General features: G+C 42.4%; 1 protein-coding gene across 4 annotated transcripts in view; it reads left to right on the top strand.

Annotated features, from left to right (window-relative positions):
- Positions 1–22,788, top strand: part of plxna1b (plexin A1b) — a 203,632-nt gene that overhangs the window by 131,016 nt on the left and 49,828 nt on the right. For all 4 annotated transcript variants that reach the window (XM_008297227.1, XM_008297225.1, XM_008297226.1 and 1 more), the window contains exons 10-12: positions 6,155–6,355; positions 19,024–19,120; positions 21,749–21,939. In XM_008297227.1, the coding sequence (XP_008295449.1) occupies positions 6,155–6,355; positions 19,024–19,120; positions 21,749–21,939 (489 nt within the window). The remainder of the gene's footprint in view (positions 1–6,154; positions 6,356–19,023; positions 19,121–21,748; positions 21,940–22,788) is intronic.

Below are 22,788 nucleotides of genomic sequence, written 5' to 3'. Positions count from 1 at the left end.
CCTTCTGATCTCTTTTACCAGTGATTTAATAGGTAGGTTTTTTGGGTTGTTTTTTTTTTTTTGTCTTGTTCCTCTCATCATTGTGACTTACACAATTCCCAAAGTACACACACACACACTCTACGAAGCACATGGCTGCTGGCCAGCTGGTGTGCAGAAGACGAGGGAATAAGAGAATATGTGGTCCTTGAGCTGACAGTATGATGTATGGCATGTCATGTCATGGTATTACATGGCTTGTATCAATTAAGTAGTGATTTGGAAACAGACTTCTATTAACAGTTTGGTCCAAGATGTTGGCACCAATTGCTGATTCTTGTTTTTTTTTTTTTTTTTCCCTTTATTTTAAAAATCAACCAGTCATGTTAAGTTAAATAATTGAAAATGAAACAAATATAGCGAATGAAAACATCAAATATAGTCTTAAATAAAAACCAGCAAATTGTGGTTTGGTGTTGCAGTTTTTTTTTTTTGGATGAACATCTTTAAAACATTTCCAAACAGAATATTTTAGAACAGACACGCATCTATTTTGTAGCAGGCCAATAACAACACAAATAACATTTTGTTAACTTTTATTTCACTGCCCTCTAAGTTCTTCTTGCTGCCGTTCTATTCTCTGTAGATTATATACATTTACTGCTTCTACTTATAAGTCTTATTTTCTTTGTGGGTTTCTACGTTATTTTGGATGCCACCCGCTGAACGCTTATAGAAAGCATTCCAATTCTGCTGCAGAAAAAGTTGAACTGATGATATGATTGTTGTTTTGGTTTTTATCACCGAGCATTATTTATGAGTTCGCTGGACGTGTGTGACACTCATTACGAAGGTTAGATGTTTTAGATGCGACCTTTACCCTTGAGTTTCACGCAGCCGAAATATGCGACACGCCATGTGATGCATGTTCCTTTGGATAAAAGGATCCACCCAGTGTCATTTATTAATGTATAGGGGACTGTGCCAAGCCATAGATGGGGCTCTGAAGTTCAAGGATGCAGACGGCTCTTTGGTTTACTATGCGAGACCTCTGTCAAGAAGCCAAAGGGGGGCATGTCGACAGACGGTGGGGGAGCATTCACTACTCTTCCTATACCCCTTTGTCAGCCCACTGTAACACACTCACACACACACACCCATGCATACACACAGACACACACTGTCCCCCTTATTTGTACCAGTGTGCCCCCCCCTCAAGCTCCTCTGTGACCGTCCATGCCATCTCATCTCTCCCCCCGGGCTCCCCATATCGCTTTACTTCATTATTTAGCGTGTTATTTTTTCTCCTCCCTGATCTATAGTCCCCACATCACAGAGGCGGCTAATTAATTATGGATGGAGTTGTAGAGGAGAGGGGGGGACTTTAAAAAAAAAAAAAAAAAACACCAGACATCCGCCTCATTACATATGCGCAGTGTTTTTGGAGCTTTATTAATTTATATCTTGTCAGGCTATGCCAAAGCCTTCAGAACACTTTTGGCTTTTTAATACATTTATTTATTTATATAGCATTCCGCACTTGCCTTTGCCTTCATCCTCCTACTCCATACTCCTCCTCCCTCCACCCCGTCTATGTCTCGATTTTAATCTCTCACCTTCTACATATCTGCATGAAGACACACACACATGCACATTTTTTTTTCTTTCCGACTGTCTCATTATCTGCTCTTGGCGGATGTTAAAAGGTGTTTTGCTCACCTGCGAGGAGAGATTATCTCATTCCCCCAGCCGAACACTGGTTTTTATTAATTTTTTCCTTATACTTTTTCATTTGGCGTGGTGGAAGCAGCGTGGTAAATATCGGAGCGCGTTGAAAATGAATGCAGGAATATGTTAGATCGAGCTTAAGCGAGAACGGCAGCAGCTCTCCTTTGAGAAAAGCTGATGGTGACGTTCAATCAAAAGTGGCATCTGGGCATCTGCAGGAAAATGTCAAAAGAAATTGGGTCAAACATTGTATAATTGGAAGAAAACTATCATTAGGAATGGTAGCTTTGGATTATTTTGTCTCTAGGACAAACAAAGACACGACAAAATATGGAATGTGGAACATCTGTTTGTACACCAGGAGGAAAGCTCATTTCCTTTAATTCTACATGCAGGAAATGTACAAAAGTCGTAATAAGTGAAGTAATATATACAGTACATTGTAATAATCTACATAATTATGTATGCCTTTACTGTTAAAGAATGGGATGTGCGGGTGTAGCCTCGGGCAGCAAAGCTAACGGCGGCCTTTGAGGAAAAACAAATATAGAGAGGTAAGAAAAGCCCTCCAGCTACTTTGACAGAAGTTGGCGTGTTGGACATCAGCCATCGCAAACAAACACTTTGTAACATATACACTCATTCACATACTCAGAAACACAAGTACACACACGCAGAGCCCAGTCTGTTCAGCGAGCGAGAGAGTCTTTCACAGCTAATGACGGATTTTTGTTTACCCAACTTTGCATCAGTTGTGTGCTCAGAAGCGAGGAGTTTTAAATTTGGCAAAGGCAGTTTTCTGCTACAGCATCCACATCTGTCGGTGTTAAAAATACTTATGAAGATGTCAGAATGCAAAGACAGTCATCAAAATCTCAAAATTGAGCAGATGTTTTTGTGCCGTGCTCTTGTGCGGAGAAACCATCTGTGGTGTGCATTCCTTCATGCATCTTTTCCACTTCACGGGCGCACACAACTTTACTGAAAATGCCTCTTGCCGGTTACAGTAGAGCAAGATGAAGTGATCCTTGTGACGAAGCAAGCTGCTGTTCTGTGTAAGCAGGGGTCTTGATCTGGAACATTTGTGTATGTAGGAAAGCTGTCATTTATTGAGTCGCTACCAGACATGTTAGCAAGTCAGATCATGTAATACCTGCAAATGTTCCTGAGGCATTTATGGCACACGTATTGTCCCACAAATACAGTCTGTACAGGGCAACAAAAACACCTTTTTCGTAACTATGCACGCCTACACGGCCCTCCGCTGCTGGTCCTCCTGAAATCAGTCAGATGGAGTGTCACATCTGGCCAACAAAACCACAGCATCCGTCTTCACAGATGAATTGAAAGCCGAGAAGTCAGCGAAAGGGAGGAAATAAAGAGAGAGAAAAAAGATCTCTTCGAGCTTCAAACGAATCCCCCCAGTGAAGTATTGTTTCAATGTACTCTGCACTTTGTAGGCCTAATGCGGGCTTTGAACTGTTTTGGCACCTGTCACAAATACTGATGAAATAGTTTCTCTCTGCAGAGCACTTTTCCCTTATCCCACTCCCTCTCCCTCAATATCCTCTTTTTCCTCCCTCCTACCTCCATCTCTTTCCCAGAACTCCTTTCCATTTGGTCTTGAAAGCAGTGTGAGCTTGCATCTGAGAACCAAGAGCTTCGCGCAGAACGATTTCTCTGCTCTTGCACCATGTTGTCTACGGACCGCTGCATCCCTCCACCAGTTCACTTGTTATTGACTTCGATTAAAATTATAGGAAGCCTTTAAAGTGTTTGATGTAAAGCGCTAGCATTTGGACTATTTTCACATGATGGTGATTGAATGAGCAGCCTAAAATTTAAACATACTTTCATGTAAACATGTTTTCTGTTTTCCACTTTGCTAATGAAAAACCAGCTTAAACACTACCTCACATCAAATTCCTATTTTTATGGTTCACAAAACATTATATTTAACCCATTATTATACTTTTTTTTTACTGTGGTATTATGCAGAGGACTCAATGAAATAACAGGATGCTATAAGGAAAGATGACTGCCAGAGAAAACGGCAAGCAGACAGCCGAGCTGACACAAAGTCGATAGGCGGATGAATAAAACATTGCTTAGCTGCAGCCAGTGCTACAGGCTATGCTAGCTTCTGACACGCCGGCTTCTACAAGTTACCTTTAACAGCAGGATGCTCAAACCGTTCTTTTTTTTTCTCTCATCTGGCACCTTGGACGATGCAAGCCCACACGAGCATTCTTTTCACTGAGGCAGGACTTCAAAAGCCACAAGTGCAAATCAATCTCTACCTTCTTCTCTGTCTCCTTTTCTCTGCCTCTCTCCCTCCATCTCTGCCCCCCTCCATCAATTTTCAAGTGTTGTCTGAGACTCCAGGCAGTTAATTAAGTAGGACATTGTCGGGGGGCTTCGGTACATGGTGGGGATGAAACTAGATGGATGGATGGATGGATGGATGGATAAAAAGATGGAAAGATGCCAAGGGATCCAGACATTCCTCCTTGCCTTTTCACATTCCCAGTCTAAAATGTCTTTTCCTTCTACCTTTGATTCTTCTGGTTCACATCTTTTCTTTTGATCCCTGTTTTTTTTTTTTTTTCATTTCTCTTTTCCTGTCCCTGCATGCCATCTTTACCCTTTGCTCTGTTCCCAATTACACCAGCATCCTCTGCCTTCACTTTTTCTTTTTGACTTTCTCCTTATTCCCTTCATTTCCTCCTTTTTCTCCTCTACCATCCTTCATTTCTCCCCCCCTTTCTTTCCTCTCCCATTTCCTCCCTCCACCATTCCCTGTGTCATTCCCTGCTTCTTGGCCATTCATTTTCCCTCCCGCGCCGTTCCTCCCTTCTCCCGCCTTCCTCTTAGTTGATTATACACCAGGTTTTCTGTAGCCCGCTTCTTCCTACTATAGTATTCCCCTCTCTCATTATGTGTTGTGCATGTGTTTGTGTGTGATCAGACACACAAGGCCAGAGCTAAGCAGGCTAATGAACAAACTCCGGCATTGTGTTCAGGCCCTGGGGACATGCTGTAGCTTCTAATGTACAACAGCTACAGCTAGAGGAGGAGAAAGAAAAATCCACTGACAGCGAGCCAGCTATCTGCTTAAATGAAGAGCTACAACAAGGAGTGAAGTAGAGGGTGTGCAGTGGATATCTTACAAGGATGTGGCCAGCGTTTTCCTCTCCTTTCCCTTTATTATCCTATTCTTTGCTTTTGACTTGGCAATATGTGTGTGCTGTCCTGTACAGCTGCTCTGACAACTTGAGAGTCTTTTACACTCTTCCTACATGAAGTAGGTGTTCCAGGTTCTTGGATGAATCTGAATGCATTGTTTCAAGGCCAAGTGCAGTTTGCGTTCTGAGCCTGCACATGTCTCTTATTACGTGAGTTACTTAACAATGTCTCCAGGTTGTAAAAATGTGTGATTTGTCAGCAGTGATCTGGTTTGTTATCCTTTTGGCTCAAACTGTTTGGTACAGGGTGGGTTAGTTCCACCCAAGCTTTAACTCATGTTGTATAAGATCTGTCACCCACCCCCTGCTTTCTCTCCCTCACTCTCGGTGTTGACAGGATCTACACCGCAGCCAAATCATGGCATGAGCGCTGTAATGACTTCATTTCTTCCAGCGCATGCACAAATGCGTATCAAGAAAACATTACATCCTGAGCGGACTCTCCTGCATTATTCTTGTTCAGTAAACACATGCGAACAGACTTAATTAATCCAACCGCACATTGAGAAACCCAGTTGCCTCACACATCTATGGGCTGAGAACAGACACACACCCTGTAGGGTTGTGTACTTCAGCGGTGTTAGCCAGTGGATGGGCTGTTTCCAGATGATCTAAACAAGACGCTGGGCTCTGGCCAATATCAGTGACAAATGCGCACATGCACGCACACACACACACACACAAACACACACACATCGGCAACAAATACAAAGTTCATGAGCTCATTACTCCATTCCACACATGGACATAATACCCTGGAGTGTATCCGCCTGCCATAACAATGTAGCGCTGTTGTGATGTGAATAGTTTTATTGGGTAGATAATATTTTATGAACCAAGTAAGAAAAACTTTTCTTGCTCAAGTGTTGTTGTGCAGCGCTTAAACGCGGTACAAGGCCAGTGGGAGTGTTGCAACACATGCGAACAGTGCATCTCAGCTCTTTAGAATAGAGTCCGTCGTAGCAAATCTGTCATGAAGTCAAATGCAGCATGTAACCCACGGCCTTTCTCGCTTTTTTGTCTGTTAGCAACAAACAGATGATCTATTTCATCACCCCGTCTCTTATCTCGCTACTCTTTGTGCCTTATTTGCTTTCTCTTCTGACTGTGTTCAACAATCTCACTCTCTTTCTTCTCTTAACTGTCTCCGTTGGGGATAAGCGGGAATTAAGTATCTCTCCTTTTGTTTTCTAACTCCGCAGGATTGCCCACAGATTCTGCCTTCAACCCAGATATACATCCCAGTCGGGGTGACCAAGCCGATCACCTTAGCTGCCAAGAACCTGCCCCAGCCGCAGTCTGGACAGAAGAACTACGAATGCGTCTTCCACATCCAGGGGGAGACCCACAGCGTGCCGGCACTGCGCTTCAACAGCACCTCCATCCAATGCCAGAAAACAGCGGTTAGTGAGAACAGATAAAAACGTAGGATCTGGTTGTGTTGAAGGGATGCTTTTTGAGCACTGCAAGTGGTGAAGAATACAACAGGTGTTTGTGGTGTTTTTGAGTCATTATTGGGGGAAAAAAAGGCGCTCACAGCTGGGGATGGAGAACATTATGAATTCCGTTTTGATTCACTGACAAAATTAAAGCCTCCAAAAAACCTGACTTGTATAAACCGTCGCATAAATGATACTTTTGTACAGACTGAAAGCATAGTCATTTAGCACTATTACTCTTGATCTAATCAGTTCAACTAGGTTACTAAATCATGATCCCGGTGAGGACATTGACTGAGCTCAGGTTAAATAATGGCCTCCTTCAACTAATGACCATTCTGGACACTAATATGCTCGTTGTCCTGATAGATCACACTGCACTACTTGGACACTGGCTTGGTGACAACCTAGACAAATGACCCAATGCTCATATGTCACATTGAACCGGTAGTTGGCAAATAGATATTGACGGCAAGCGTTCACATTTGTATTAGGACGCAGATATAAAATAAGGCTTTTCATAGTCTGTATGCTGATCTAAATCATAACAGATTATTATGGTTTGTATAGATCATCATTTAAGTTATTGATCAAATCCAGGTGCGATGGTCAGGCGTAGTTTTTGTTCAATGCTTCTATGATTTTTAATGTATTGTGGCTTGCGTTGGTTGGGATGAGTGGTGCTGGATTGAAGTGCTTTCAAGAAGGTTGTTCTTTTTTTTTTATTTTGCAGAAGTTTTTAATAAGTATTTGTGTGTGTGTTTGTATGGGGGATTTGCAGGTAGGCAGAGGTGTTTGTACATGTGGGTCCATGCCTCTTGTGTAAGTTGAAATATGGTTGTGTATACGTGTGTGTGTGTGTATGTGTGTTTGTGAGGCTTCAAACTAGCATGACAGATAAGAGGTAGGTAGCGTCGCGCTTCACTGAGGCTGAAAATGTGAAGAGGAAGTCTGTCTCTGAACCTAGTTGGGAGCGGATTGATCATGTTTACACCTCGACTCTATACCTCTCCCTCTCCCTTCCTCTATCTGCCTGTAGAGCTCATCTTTCTCTCTGCCTCTCTTCCTTCCTCCGTCTGTCATACTTTTCCTCTTCCTGCCATTCCCCACTTTCCTCACTCCATCTTCCACATCTCTCATAAAGTTCACTTTCTGCGGCTCGCCTCTTTCCCTCACTGTTTCTATCTTAAGATCGAAGATGAGATGGGAGCTGGTGCTGTTAATTTTGTTTTACATGTGGGTCTTTGCTGCTGTCACAGCAACATGTCAAACATGGAACAAAAATAGAACAATCTAGGAGTCGTCATTTCTTTATAATATCGCCTGTCAATATGCCAGAACTTTTCATAAGAGTTTATGCAGTCATATTAATACTAGCAGACACACATGCACTGCACACACCAGCAGCAGCAGTCTGTGTTTAGCTGTATAGCTCACTGTATAGCCAGGGCAGCTTTGTATTTGACTGTGCCTGTATCGACGGGCAGTCTTCAGGTGTTGGCACGCGCTAGCCAGTTGTTTGTGAAGGCAGTGCTAATTATCTAGTGATAGGGTTGTCTCTCCACAGAGATGTCTGTTTATTGACTGTTTATTGTAGCTGCAAGGCCAGTGTTAATCAGCAGCAAAGCTTAGCCCCGGCCAAAAGCTGAATTTCTCCATTTGATGTCCACAAAGCAGACATGCTAGCAGTAATTAGCCTTGGGCTGTCAGTGCTTAGCCCTTGTTAGCAATTAGCAGTGGCAACTTGACTGTGCGGTCAGATATCGATGCAGCGCGTGCAACGAGTCTGCATACATCCGTATTTAGATTCAGCGGATGAAAAAGGTGCCAGCTGCATGAACTTGCCATTAAGGCGTAATTCATGCAGGCTCGAGATTATGACTTTAATTATGTGCCATGAATTATTAGGATGAGCGTCTTATTATAGCTCTGGAGCAGTATTTCAGAAGAATGGGGGTCTTAAATATTAGTTTATCCGTTTATAGACCTTCATATCTCTACTTTTTACACGCACCCCTCCATGTTTGCTCTTACTTTGACAGTGTTCAGCACCAACTCAATGAATCATGCATGACTCTGCAGTAGAAATAGACTTCATCTGTTATGCTGTGTACACACTGCTGCCTCAGTTTGTAGGCACACAGCTATGGGGATAAGGGTTAATCAGTGTCTGTGCGTGTGTGCACATGTGCATCCTTCAATATGCCTTAGGCTACGGATCCCAGGGTAGCTGTGAATGTGTGTGTTTGGATGTGCAGTTCCATTAGACCACTGCAAGAAGACGGCGTGGCGGGGCGGCATTAGGCTTGCTAATCAATGGGATAAACACAGGGGTGCTAATCCACAGTTTAGCCTTGTGTTTGAGATACACACAACTGTTTCTCAAACCACCGTGTCAAACTTGCACACATTTACTTAGGAAAGGTGAGGACAAGGGCAGAGACCTGAGAGCTGTGTTGAGAATTCCTATACAGTAAAACAGGAGGGATGAGGGAATAAGAGTGGACAAAATACACATAGGTAGAACAGACGGGGGGAAGAGATGAATGCAGAGAAGTTGAGGAAAGAAGGATGAGAACGGAAGGTAATGCTAGGAGGCAGTGGAAGCGGCAAAAAATGAAGATGAGACGAGGCAACATGGACTAGGGAAATTGGAGCGTAGTAGACAATTTCAGGTGAGATGAACGAAGAAAAGTGAGAGGGAGAGTGATATCGAAAAGAACAGAGGGGGAGAACGAGATGAGAGGGTGTGAGAGAGAAAATCAGCTCAAAAGTCTCTCCTGAGGCCAAACTCATTCTCCGTTCTTTCATACAATATCATCACACTATCCAAAAGAAGATAACTATCCACGGGATATTCAGGACGTCCACAGTGGGATCATGTTTTAACTCTAGTTTCCTATACTTTGCTGCTTTTATAATGACCATAATAACTCAATACTCTTACATAGTATCCCCTAACAGGAGGCTGTCAATAACCTACTGTATATGTGACACACATGATATATGATAGTGTAACTTCAGCTCCATACTAACCTTGTTTCGTATTGACTTTCCATATCTGCTCATGGGAGAAAATATTGGTGTTATGGTATTTCTGTATAAGGTTACTGTGCATACCAACTGATCCCAAAGGGGAAAGAGCAAGTGGATCATAAGACCTGAGAAAGAATGCAGTATTGGGAAAAAGGTTTGCAAGCAGAGACAAGACACAAGTAGGCCACTCTGTGTTCGAGCAGTTAAGACTTTGAAGAATGGTACGTTTAGGATAAGGATTTTAAACACTGCTCAAAGCTCTACATTTTTTGCTGTGTTGAAAATTCCAAAGGTTTATATTGTGAAAGGAATGGTTCATCACACTTGCATTCTCACTTTTGAAGTTGGGTCCATTCCCAAACATAATTCTACATTTTATTTAATTTTTTTTCTGGAACCTGTGAAAGTTGATGAAATGGCAGATTGTCCAAGGTCCAGTAGCAAGTTAATTGGACAAAAACGCTGATCATTTTGTAAAGAGAAAAAAAATTAAGTGTCCTCTTCGTATTTCTTAGTGCCAAACAAGCCCACATTACTACTGACACATACGGAGCCATCCGCTAGGCCTTATGGTAGCAGTTAACTCCGGTCAGCAGCGACCAAAACAACAAGCTGGTGTCTACATTGGTGCCTTCCGGTTTTCTGACCTGGTCCAGGCAGCTTCCTGGTGTGTATGGTCCAATCAGAGGCTGTGGTTAAGGTGCAAAGGCCAATAGGATGCTGAGCTGTGGGCTGCAAAGTTGTGCTCAGAGCGCCAGAGGGGTCACGGGAGCGTACAAACACATGTACACACAATGCTTTCACACACATATGAACACATTCTTGGGTCAGGAAGGCGGATGGAGCGCAGCTGGACATCGTTTCAACGCCGAGGTTGAGAGAAGAGACTCAAACTGTTTTAAGACTTTTATTTCTGCTCCTTTATCTCCCTGTGTTCTTAGCTTTTTGTCCATTTGTACATCTCCATTTTCCTACCCTCTCTCCCTCTTTATCCTTCTTTCTTGTTTCTCCCTGGAGGGCAGGAATGAGAGGACAGATAATATCAGCGCAGGCCTTACACCATTACCTTCTGTCTGATAAACCACTCGGCCACTCCATCACCCTCTTTCTCCCACTCCTTCACCAGTGAGGAAAAAAAAAAGCAGACATGGGGGCAGGAGGAGAAAATCTAGTTTGGGATAGGGTGTGTTTCTGTGTGCTATTCGTTTGTGTGTGTAGAGAGCAGCTGTTTGTTAAAGTAGAGATGCGAAGTATCAGGGGTCCTGATGGCATCCAATTAAGGGAGATAAAATGATGATGAATTGCAGTTGGGCAGCGCAGACCAATGCTTCTGGTGTGTGTGTGCGACGAAGAGCTCACACACACATATACAGAAAGACAGCAGAAGAAAAAGAAAGCAACCATACAGATTTGGATAAGATTGTGCTAGAGAAAAGAAAGAAGGTGAGCAGGGTGAGGGAAGAGGGACACAAAGGCGAGGAAGTTTTTAGGCAGAGATATGAGGAGAGGGGGAGCGGCGGGAAAGACGGATGGAGAGGAAAGGAAAGAAGAAAAGTGCAATGACACTTTACCGAGAGAGAGTTTGAAGGGGAGAGGACAAATCCTCTGCTTTCTTCCAATGGGAAATGAAAGAAGGATGGCAGATGAAAAAGATGGATATATAGACGAATGGATGGAGAGACTGAGCAAACAGAGGTCTAGAGAAGAGGCCAAACATGTCTGCAGGGAGAGCAGTTAACACAAACCACACTGGTCTAATGGTGTCACACACCCCTGTGTGGTGTGTTTGTGTGTGTGTGTGTGGGTGGGTGTGTGTGAGAGAGAGACATGAAGCACACTGCTGATACTCTTTTCCTCTGACTTTTTGAAGACTTTCTGGAGTTTATGGGATTCGTTGCTATATGACTGGCAAAACGAAAAAAATTTAAATGACATAGAAAATACGTTAAATACATCATAACATGCACATAAATTCACACATACACGGTGCTAAAGATGGCAGGGACGAGGCTAATGAGGGCCTTGGTGCCGGTCAGTGGAGGGTAGGTGCAGTGGAGCATGGTACAGCCTGGCCTGGCATGGCCTAGCACAGCTTAATGAGATATAAACACTAGACCTGCCACCACATTCAGCCACGGCACACACTGACACAGTTTTAATTGGCTTGCAGACTGTGTGTGCGTGTGTGTGTGTGTGTGTGTGTGGAGCTGGATTTAGGAGCGAGGGAAACTCACTGGAATTTACTGTGAATTGTTGCGGCTTAAAGTCTGTTCATTGTTACTTTGTCATGGGACGGCTCAGACAGCGCTGATCAGATGATGATGTCGGGGCACTACCATGTGTTTGGGTGAAGTTGTGGCTCATGTAGTTTTCAGAAGGATCCATCTCAATGAATAAATTAGTGTTTTCTTCGTATGTGTCGTTAGTTCCTGGTTGATGCCAGGGAGACGTGAGAATTCGAGAGTTGTGCAAGTTCATGCATTTACTTGGCAGCGGTGTGGTTTGTGTACACTGACTGCTCCCTGATCCGTCTTCCACTGAAGCATCCCAAAGTGAGGGAAAGGAGAGAATTGCCTCCCCGTAGTTTGCCCTTACTTTCATATCATGCATTCCTTCACTTTCCAACACTTTCCCTCCCTCTCACATCCCCATGTCTGTCTCTCTCCCTCGTCTTTCTTTCCACCCTCTGCCTTCCTCTTCATCCTCTGTCCCGTCATTGGCTCCCTGCCTCTCCTCCTCTCAGACAGGTGAAGAGCAGAGCTCCCACGCTCCTGTCCTGGATAAATAAAAATTAATTGCTGCACAGCTATCAGCATATGCCAACTTCTCCACCCCACTCTAATTATCTATTTCTCATTTCTGTCTCTCTGCCTGTATCACTGCTATTTGTAAGCTTTCGTCGACATGTCCTTTGCCTCATACCGGTGCTGCACTTTACATTTCTTTATAATGATTTGAAGGGAAGGTGAAGCAGCAGAAGTGATTCTCTTGCTATTAGCCTGATGAGAAGAGAGCGGTGAGGTGGTTAGACCAGATGAAGGACCTTTGCTCACCTCCACGCCTCTGTTGGGCAGCATTTACGGCTATATTGTTCTCCATTTTACAGTAGCTTGGGGCCAGACACCTCAAACAGCTCAAACCTTTTCATCAGAGTGTGCCACCGTGGACTTAATTGACAGTAATTTACCATTTTCCTTTTCTATGTAAGAATGTCAAAAAAAGTTTAATCCTTGCTATTGTAACTGAATGAATGAGACCTTTCACTAGAATATTTAGCAATCTAAACAAATGAATGTGCACAGAATAAGCCATTACAATTGAAGACATATACACAGTAGCAATAAAAATGACTTTATAAATACATATTAAACTATTAAAGAATGATTAAAATCTAATACTAGAAAGTGGTAGATCTTCCTGAAAACCCTCTGATATGCAGGATCTGATCCATCACGCCTTCCCAGTTTTTTTAGCACCACTTTCTTTGTGACATAAATTGTAAAAAAATAGCCGCTTTGACCGGCAAGACATGCAAACTCCTTTTAAAAAGCTCCCTCCCAGGTGTGGAGAAGACAATTCATTTTGGTGCACTGTAAGGCTACATTGAAATAGATTGTAGAGCTGTCCATGCCAGTGTTTTTTATTGTCTACTTTTGGTTGCATAGGCGTGATAGAAGCACTGCATTACTGTTATGTGATGAGGAAATGGTCAAATGCGTGCTATATTCGACAACGGTGGTTCAATATGCGTCATGGGGCGGAGAGCGGGAGTTGGCGAGGGGAGAATAGCCGCCACAAGAATGGCATTAAGTTGACAGAGGAGAAAAAGGGCGACGACATTGAAAATATGGACATTTCTGCAAACTACCCAAAATCAGCCTTTTGTCCAGGGAGAAGTCTAGTAAGCTTACACTAGCTCAATGTGTAGGCTGAAAAATAAGAAACATTGACTATGGCAGCATTATTTTTCCCTCAAGCCAGCATTTTTCCCCTCCTCCCTCCCCTGTTTTTTCTTTCCATCAGTGAAGAAAGTATGTGTGCAAGCGCATATACACATATGTGTGTGTGTGTGTGTGTGTGTCTGTGCAAGAGATAAGCTGGGTAACTGGGTCCGGCCGTGCTCCAATCCTGTTAGCATTAGCGATTAGCACTGGCTAACAGGCCCCTATTATGAGCTGGGGATGATTCCACGTTGCCTGACCTCACACATACAGCACACACACACACACACACACACACACTAAGCTAAACGAAGGATTACCACTTGATCCTTGATTAGGAAGCTGTATCTGCCTGGAAGTTGTGTGTGTGTGTGTGTATGTGTGTGTGTATAAAAGAGTATGATGGTGTATACATCCAGACTTCGACGTACACTATATGCTGGGTCTTATCTAGACTGGCAGCAACACATTTCGCACGGACCAACATTCAGCCGGTGTCCTCTAGTTTCCTTTGGAACTGTCCCGGTGTGACACATTTTACAACTAGAGTGATGTAGATTGAAAGATTTGTTGTGTCAGGTCGTGCTTTTTGATAGCTGTCGTCATCACCTTCAGAAAGATGAGGAGAGGGTAGCAGAGTAACCTATCCCATCGCAGGTATAGACATGCCCAGGGCAAGTTTGATATTTTTAGCCGTACAGCTTGCGCACACCTTCAAAATGACTAATTATCAGGCTGTGACCCTCACAGAAGGTACCAGTTGTTACTTCAAACCTCTCTTACCTTCCATCTTCCCTCCTCCCTCTCCTCCTCCCCCATCCATCTATCGCTGCCTCCCCTCCTTCACTTTTCAATGACAGAGGTCCCGCGCTGGAGTTTATTTCTGCACTTTTTGCTGAGAACCTATTGTCAGGCAATATCTCTCCTTTTCCCTTATTTTCTTTAAAGATTTCGTTATTCATAATTTTTTCCTACTCTCATGCCCTCTCCCCATCTCTATACTTACACTTTTCTCCCTCTTTCTCTTGTTTTTCTATTTCTTCTTGAATATTATGAGTCTATCGCTGTCTGTGTATGAATGTGTGTTTATTCTGTCAGGATTTGAGTTTTGTTTGTTCACATTTGCATCTAAAACTAAACAAGTTAATAATTTGGTGGGCCTTTCAGATCTCCTCACTACAAACACTGTAGATACAAGGATTACTACTATCATTTCATTCAAAATTGCGTCTGTTTTCTGGATTCAATCACAGAATATGTAACATTGTGATTTTGTTCCACTGTTTACATTTCTCTCTTCCCTTTGCACATGCAAATCTTGACCTTTTTTTTTTTCTTTTTTTTTTTTTAGAGGAACCGGCTTAATGTTTGCATTTTTATATTGGAATCTGCTGTGTGGTGAATAAACCCCACGCAAGGTGCATGTGTGTATTCCCTCAACTGCATATTGTGCAACAGTGCTGGTTCAGTATGAAAGTTTAATAAGCCTTTGGTGCAATGAGAGGAGATGAGCTCTGGATCATAACCTAACCTTTCCTATGCCTCCCCCACCATCTACTGCCCATTAAACACACATACACGCACATACACGCTTCTCCCCAACTAAATATTCATGTTTTTGTTGAGTGAAGGTACATACCCAAGCAGATCCCAGGCTCCCCTCTCTCAACACAGACTCCCCGTTGAGGATGGATGTACAAACATGGACACATACTTGTAACATGGATTAAAAGAAACGCACGTAGAGGGGTGGGTAGTGTTGTTGTTTTGCAGTCAGCCAGCCACATCTTTTGGTGTGTGTGTGTGTGTGTGAGGTGCAGGTTTTCAGAAAGATGACTTGCCAGGTTGTAAAGCAGGGTTAAGAGGTCCACATACATCTATCATCTATTACTCCTTTAAGCGGAATCGGCCGTGTGATTCAGAGGAGACGCAGACTGTGTTCTGATTTGTGGGTCAGCAGAGAAGCAGGGATGAAGGTGAAAGGTAGCTTGACCCCCTCTTCCTTTACTGTAGCAGGTCTTCTCTTCTCTGGGGGTATAACAGAGGAGCTCGAGAAGACGTAGTTAATGTCACTGGAATACAGAAATAGATATAATGCATAACTCTGTAGCATATGTTGCGGTGGATTACTCGAGTAAAACATCAAGTAATCCTGCTGTTTTATAGTTTAGATGGAGACTTAAATTAGTCACTAGGAAATACATTGATTTAGTTAGAATAGCACACAAAAGCCATCTGTTTTGGATAAGTTGAATACTCAATTTATTAGTCAGCCATCTGGAAATTATTTTGACAAATAAACCTCTCTAATATAAGTATTTGATTAGATTTTTGTAATTGTTACTTTACTTACTTTATACATCATTTACTTATGGTCTTTAGCGTTTCTCAGTAGGCAGGTACCATACCGTTGGCTTGTTTTCCCCTGTGCTCCTGTGAGAGTCTGTCTCAGTTTTATATGATCCAGAAGGTTTGGTTTCGTCATTCTGGCCAACTCAAACAATTAACAACCTGGTTTCTCCTAATGTGCAGTCACTTGATTCAGTGTTTATGTTAAATATGGCCTAATGGAGCTTTATCGCTGCTGCTTTGCTTTTGACCACTTAAGTTTTCAACCACAATGTCATGTCGTGGTTTTTTTTTTTTTTTACAATCACAAGTGTGTGAATGTGAGAAACCCACCTGCTGCTCAGTGCAAACAAGACTGATTGTCAAGAGACCAGTTGCTAAGTTTCAAACGCCTCATCAGCTTGAACAGTTGCCAAATGCGAAGCTGCCCTTGGCAGGATAGCACCCTTCTTTTTCTTGCTCTGCCTCCGTCTTTGCCTCACTCATACACCATTTTTGTCCCGCTTGCTTCTCTGGCCTTTCAGTGTCAGTTTTATCTCAAGATGTCTCATCTGCTTCTTCTCCCCTCACTTTCTCTCTTTATCGCCTTCCTGCTGCCATTCTTTTATGTGTTTTTTTTTCACTCTATCCACATGTTCGCAGTGGAGCGTCCCTGTGTGCCTCCTTTTTTGTTGCTTTTCTGTTCTCTTCTCCCATTGTCTTCTTCGTTCATAGACACTCAAACACACTCGTGTGTTCTCTCTATCTTTATCCAGTGAAGAAGTGCTCTTTGTTCCCAGGCAGACTGGGTGGTCTCTTGGTGGTGGTGAGGGAGGGAGGGAGGAAGGGAAGGAAGGAAGGAGGGAGGGAAACATTGAAGAAGTTCATATGCTCAAACTTCAGGAGAGAAATAATAGCTGATGTCCAAAACATGTTGTTTTGTGAGGGTCTTATCTTCCTGTGTTCACATGTGTTTTTATTTATCATTTCTTATTTCCTGTATAGACTGTGTGATCAGTCTTTGATCCATTTGCTGGCATCCTTCTCTGGAAACTGTCCCATGTGCAGGATGCATATTTATAGTACACTGTGCACATGTGTTTCTCTGGAAATATTTGGTATATGCGATAAAGGAATCTGCTTCATATTTCCTTGTTTGACTGTGGGTGTGTGGGCGTTTTGGGGGATTGAGGTAGAGGAGAGAAAGTCAGGCTGAGACTGATATGGGAAGAGGTTTGTAAAGAGGGATAGGGAAGGAATAATGAGAGAGGGAGAGAGAGAGAGAGGAAAAGGAGGGAGTGGGAAGGAGGGTTTGCGAGAGAAGGAGAGGCAGAGGAATGTGTGAAAAGACCAAGGCAGACATGTCAGAGAACAAATTGAAAATGCCAATTTCACTTTAGCCCCCACCAGCTCAGGCGCTTATAGGCGAGCCCCGGCCTCTTATTCCATGTGTAAATGAATGGTGTCCACAGAATAACACACAATCACCTCTCTCTATCCATCTTGCCCTCGCTATTTCTCCTTCACCCTTGGCTGCTGTATTATCTGCTCTCTACCCCCTTTTTCCTACTGCGCTTTCTCATCCTTCACCATCTTTTCATTGTTTTCACCATCCACCCATTCAGCATTTTCCCATTTTGCCACTGTATCTACACTTTGTCTTCACTTTTCAGATTGTCCATGACTTACCACACCCAGCCTTCGCTTATCACCCTGTCTTCCCTTTTTGAACTCTGCTAAGGTCAACTAATCATCTCAGTTTTATGATCTCGGTATAAGGCAGTGGTGCATTCTAAAGTCAGATAGATTACCATATTCCAGGTGAAGTTACTCAGGGGTAAATATTTTCCCTTCAATAGTTCCTGGCTGCTAAATAAATCAGAGTGCTAAAATGTGTCTGAAAACACATTTTGAAAGAATTTGCCCTTAAAATAAGCTGTAAGAGCAAAGTAGTATTTCTTCTGAGATACACTGAGACATCTTTCTTTATTTGGATATCAGCATCTCCGCCTTCAGGGTCCACTAAATGTAAATCATCCAATCACAAAAGTGAAGAAAGAATTAATCAGCCATTCACACATTGTGACATTGCTGTGTCCTCTCATTTTCTTATCTTCTCTATGCACATTTCTTGGTCCTTTCCCCCCCCCTCAAATACATTCAAATTCACTATTATTACAGATGTCAAGATAAATCTCACACTATCACACTGAAGTGGGTGATATCACATAGTGGCGAAGTTGTAGCTAGATTCAATCTGTGAGGGCCCCATAGCCTCGGGCTCGGGGCTTTCACATTGGATTTTATCACCACTCCACTAGAGGAGAATAGTCCTACTATCTCTCAACCCGAAGCCATTGAAGATAGTGACCAAACCCATGGTATGAGAGTGACTGGGCACCCTTTGACTGACAGAGGCATTAGGTCACGTCTAAAGCGTCCACAGCCATCACCTCCCCTCCACGTCACTGCACAGAAAAAGGCAATCTTTTGCTGTCTTGCATCTGTTTTATGCTGTATTTATGTTTTAAGTTGCATTGAAGGCAACTAATGAATAGTTTAGTTAATAATGCAAAGTGTGTCTCAGATTGGGATGTGAGCTTCTTGATTAATGAGTATTTTCAGAACACAGTGTGTTTACTTCTGTGCTTTCCTGCTTCGTGTATGAGAGAGGGGGGGATCGGGGGGGGGGTGTAACTTCTAAAGCTGCATTTTATTTGCTGGTGATAATCGTCGTAGATAATTTATTTGCGCAGAGGTTGGGAGGGGTCTCACAGGAGCTCTTTCTCTGTTACCCCCTCAGTTAACACACCACCATCACATCGCCGCTTTTGAAGCTTGTTGTCTCATTTAAAGCAATTCCATAAAACTGATTATGCCAACGACGAGTCAATTACATTTCAACTCTTATTAGTTCAGGATGCAAAAATGAAATTAGATGAGAATATTATTGTTGGCGATATATTATGCTTTTCATTCATCACTGGAATGGAATGAGTCATACACTGATGGGGATTCCAATCTCTTAATCAACTCTGCTCTCTGCCAGGCAGCAGCGGATGTGCTGTGTGTAAAAATCACAATATAGCCTGTCTCTCATCATTCATTTTTATGGCCTTTCAACTGTGTGAGCACCGCAGGGCATGACATTACTACCAGCCACTAGCAGAACTGAGTTTGCTCTTGTTATTGCCTGATTTTTCTTTCTCTTTTACTAATTTTTTATTTATTGAATGATTTGAAGTGATGACTTTGGTTATTGGTGTAGAAAAGAAAAAAAAAATGACTATGAAAGCTAATCTTTTTTGTTGTCGTTTTACATTTCAGTATACTTATGAGGGCAATGACATCAGCGACCTGCCAGTGGACCTGTCTGTAGTCTGGAATGGAAACTTTGTCATCGACAATCCCTACAACATTAAAGGTGAGTTAGTAAATGGTCTGCACTTCTGTGGCGCATTTTATACTCAAGCATTTAAGGTGCTCGGCTGCCATCAGCAGCAACTCGGGCTTCAGTTGGGGCTTGGGATCAAACCGTCAACCTTTTGATTAGTGAGCAACTCACTCTTCCACCTGAGAAACAGCCACCTTGTGGTGTGTTGCAACACATTAATCATCTTAAGAACATTAAGGATCTTAATATGTTTCCATAATTCAATCTGCATGAAAGCATTTTTTGTCTCACAAACTGTAAAGGAATGAAGGAATTGCATGAAGACCTTGTAACAAGTACTCTTTAACAGTTGTTTTTATCGGAATCATCTGTGCAAACTTTAAAAAGACATTTACATCTATTCAATTTTTTTAAAAAACTAGTATAAAAGAAAATATACAGAAACGATTTCTGTAAATTCTAAGAAAAAAAAAATAGCTTAAGCTCAAAGGTAAATCATTCATATTATGACCTGAATCTCTCAGCTTCTCCACTGTCTGCAACTGATGTTCTTGTTCAGCGAGATGCTTAAACAGCGCTACATACTGTATATGAGACAAAAGAGGCATCACTAAGCTCTGTGCATTCCCCTTGTGTTACGACACCATTAAACACTCCAGCTTCAGAAATGCTGTCATCGGTGCTCGAGAGCAGACGTGCTGTATCTTCGGTCATTTGTATTCACTAATGCATATATTGACTAATAATTATGTCTGTCAAGGCTCAGGTTTTAGCCCACGAGACTCTTTTGTCATTGCTAATGGGAGGCAACCAGTGTCAAAATGATCAATTAAAATATTCTCTGCAAAACCAGGGCTTTACAACGCTTTAAACATGTTAATATATAAATTGCACAAAGACTGTATAAAATCTTGGCAAGATTCACCCATTAGATTGTGCAACAGGCTGCTCATGCTGTTGCTGCACTGATGGTGTCTTGCGTTGTTATACTTGGATTTCTTTTAATGTAAGATTGTTTGCAAATTTAAAAAAATAACTCAGCTCTGTAATGCATACGTTCACATTTGTACATTAATAACAACAATAATAATAATAAGAAGAAGATTACATTTTATTTATATAGCACTTTTATATAACACAAAGACGCTGTACAGTTTTAAATATCTTACAAAGATAATGTTTGATTACATCCTTTTTAAACAAGTTTCTGGGCATTCATGCATGTTCGGCTTGTATGATTATTATTATTATTGTTATGGTAACATGACGGTGTATATAACATGTGTGCCCATGTTGAAAGCAGTATTTAAGTGTATAATATCAGCTCTAATGTTTGACCACGCCTCTCCCTCCCAACAAAGGACCATGTGGGTAATGATTAAACACGTATACATACTTGATGCACCACTGCAGGAGAAGACAATGAGATCATGTCTGTTGGATATAATTACTTCTAAAACAGCCTTTATGGTGCTGTCTCCATAATTATTGTGGCTTGTACAGCTCAGCAGGGTGCTGTAACATTATTCCCCTGCTGTGAGGAAAAGTAACATCGTCGCCAGCGACCACTGTGTTCGATATGGCCTGTGGATGACATGCACATGGAGTTTTGTGCAACAGAGGGACCACCATCATCTGGTCCTTGTTGTTGCTCTTTGATGGTTAAAGACACAGCGAGGCACAGGGATTTTATGTAATGTAATATTTCAGACACTGAAAGAAGAAGTTGTTGCATGTTGAAGGGTTGTGAAGTAGTGTATTTGTCAGTAGCGTAAGGTAACACCACATAGTCGTTTGTTCCATTTATTGATCGCTCTCTGTAGTCTAAATGTACCAAGCAAGCTGTTGTAGTCTCAAATTTCACGTATTTCTCAAGCTACTGCCTATAATTGATGTTCTGTGGACGCGTGTGTAACATATACTGCATATATGTATGTGGACATAAGGACCTCACTGCAGTCCACAATAATGTGGTGGCGGGGGCGACATAAAATGCTTTGACAGTCAGTGCTTCTCTCAAGTGCAGCAGCATTGACAGCATGTAATATCAGCAGCATGCATTAGTGTCGGTGCACTGTGTGTTATCTCAAGTTTAAATCTTCTGAAGTGCATCAGGCAGTGACCTACAGCATGGCGATGTGCCCCCCCACCCCCTTCTGTCTGTCTCTCTTCCATGCCTATTTCTCAATAATGATAATCATCTGATGGCGTGTAAGCGATGCTCACTTGTCTTAAATACTGATAGGTTAATGTAATTACAGGGGAGTCACTTAGCAGCCAGTAATTGGTGTAGGGTTTCCTTAAAGCTGCTCCATGACCAATAGGATTTAAGGATGGAATAGCAGAGAGAGGGAGAAAGATGTTTATTAGCCTCTTCTTAAGGCTTTTGTGAAATTAAGTTAAGCCAACTTTGCATCAGTGACACTAAAGAAGTTTAGAATGTTTGTGTCAAAGATGATGCAGGTTCGGTCATTTACCTATATCAATCTATATAGTCTATATATATATGCACCTGTCTAGTAATAATTCACATCTAACTATATTGATAGTGAGGTTTTTTTATTCACTCTCAGCCTCCCCCCACCACACCCCCCCAAAAAAATAAATAAATCACAATGCTTCATCTGCCTGTTCTTTTTTCCTTCTTCTCGTCTCCAGCTCACCTGTATAAGTGCTATGCGCTGAGGGAAAGCTGTGGGATGTGTTTGAAGGCAAACCCCAGGTTTGAGTGCGGCTGGTGCGTTGGGGAAAAGAAGTGCTCCCTGAGACAGGAGTGTACTCCCCCAGAGACCACTTGGATGCATGCCACGACTGGAAACAGCCGCTGTGCACACCCCAAGATCACCAAGGTAAGCCTTGATAATAATGACACATGCTTTCACATAATACCGTGCAGCAGTTCAGTTAGCGTCTGAGGTGACGGATGACACATGCCTGACTGTACAAATGCACTTGCACACAAATACACACACGCTTGTCTCTGTGCTTGACATGTAACAACATACACCCTTATGCAATTAAAGCTTAACAAACTTTGCAAATCTAGTGTTTATTGCACATGTAGGACTTACTTTGTCCAGCAAAAGAAAAAAAAGGGAAATAGTGCAGGAATGGTTTCTTTCATGTGAATTTCTCTGCTTAGTGCATAAATAAGTGAAACCTCAAGAAAGAAATTTTTTGCCAAAAATCTGAGCTACCCTTACCGCACGCGATAACACCCCAAAATCCACGAGGGAAAGGAGCAGCCCACTCTAAAATTACCATTGCACAGAGCTGCTAAATCCAACTTAACAGTAAATACTCTTCTCTTACTACTGCTAAAGTTGCTACAGACATTTGAGGTGCTGTTTTGATGAGTTCAACCAACCAACTCAACCTCCACAATAGCAAACATGTCAGGTTTTTAAGCCAAGACTGCCTCTTATTCATTCTCTCTCTCATGAATCAAAGCCAACTCATTAGTAAAAGTAAGTTTTTCGGTGGAGGAGATTTGAAGTCCCTTCCTGTGCTGCGTCATTGTTTGGCGTCAGTGAGTGAAGGGAACATCACGGGAGGGTGGAGGCAGCAGAGAGGATAGACAACTTAGAAGCCAACACCATGACTGTAACCACAACACAGATGGGCTGGCCAGGAGGAGGCGGTTCACGCACACCAAGACTGAACACACTGACGAGATTAGAGATGATGGCTGCACACAC

Source organism: Stegastes partitus, unplaced genomic scaffold (genome assembly GCF_000690725.1).
Source record: "Stegastes partitus isolate 25-593 unplaced genomic scaffold, Stegastes_partitus-1.0.2 Scaffold1201, whole genome shotgun sequence".
Classification (NCBI taxonomy): Eukaryota; Metazoa; Chordata; class Actinopteri; family Pomacentridae; genus Stegastes; species Stegastes partitus.
Note: the sequence above shows the minus strand (reverse complement) of the source record. Positions and strands in the feature narration are given on the sequence as shown.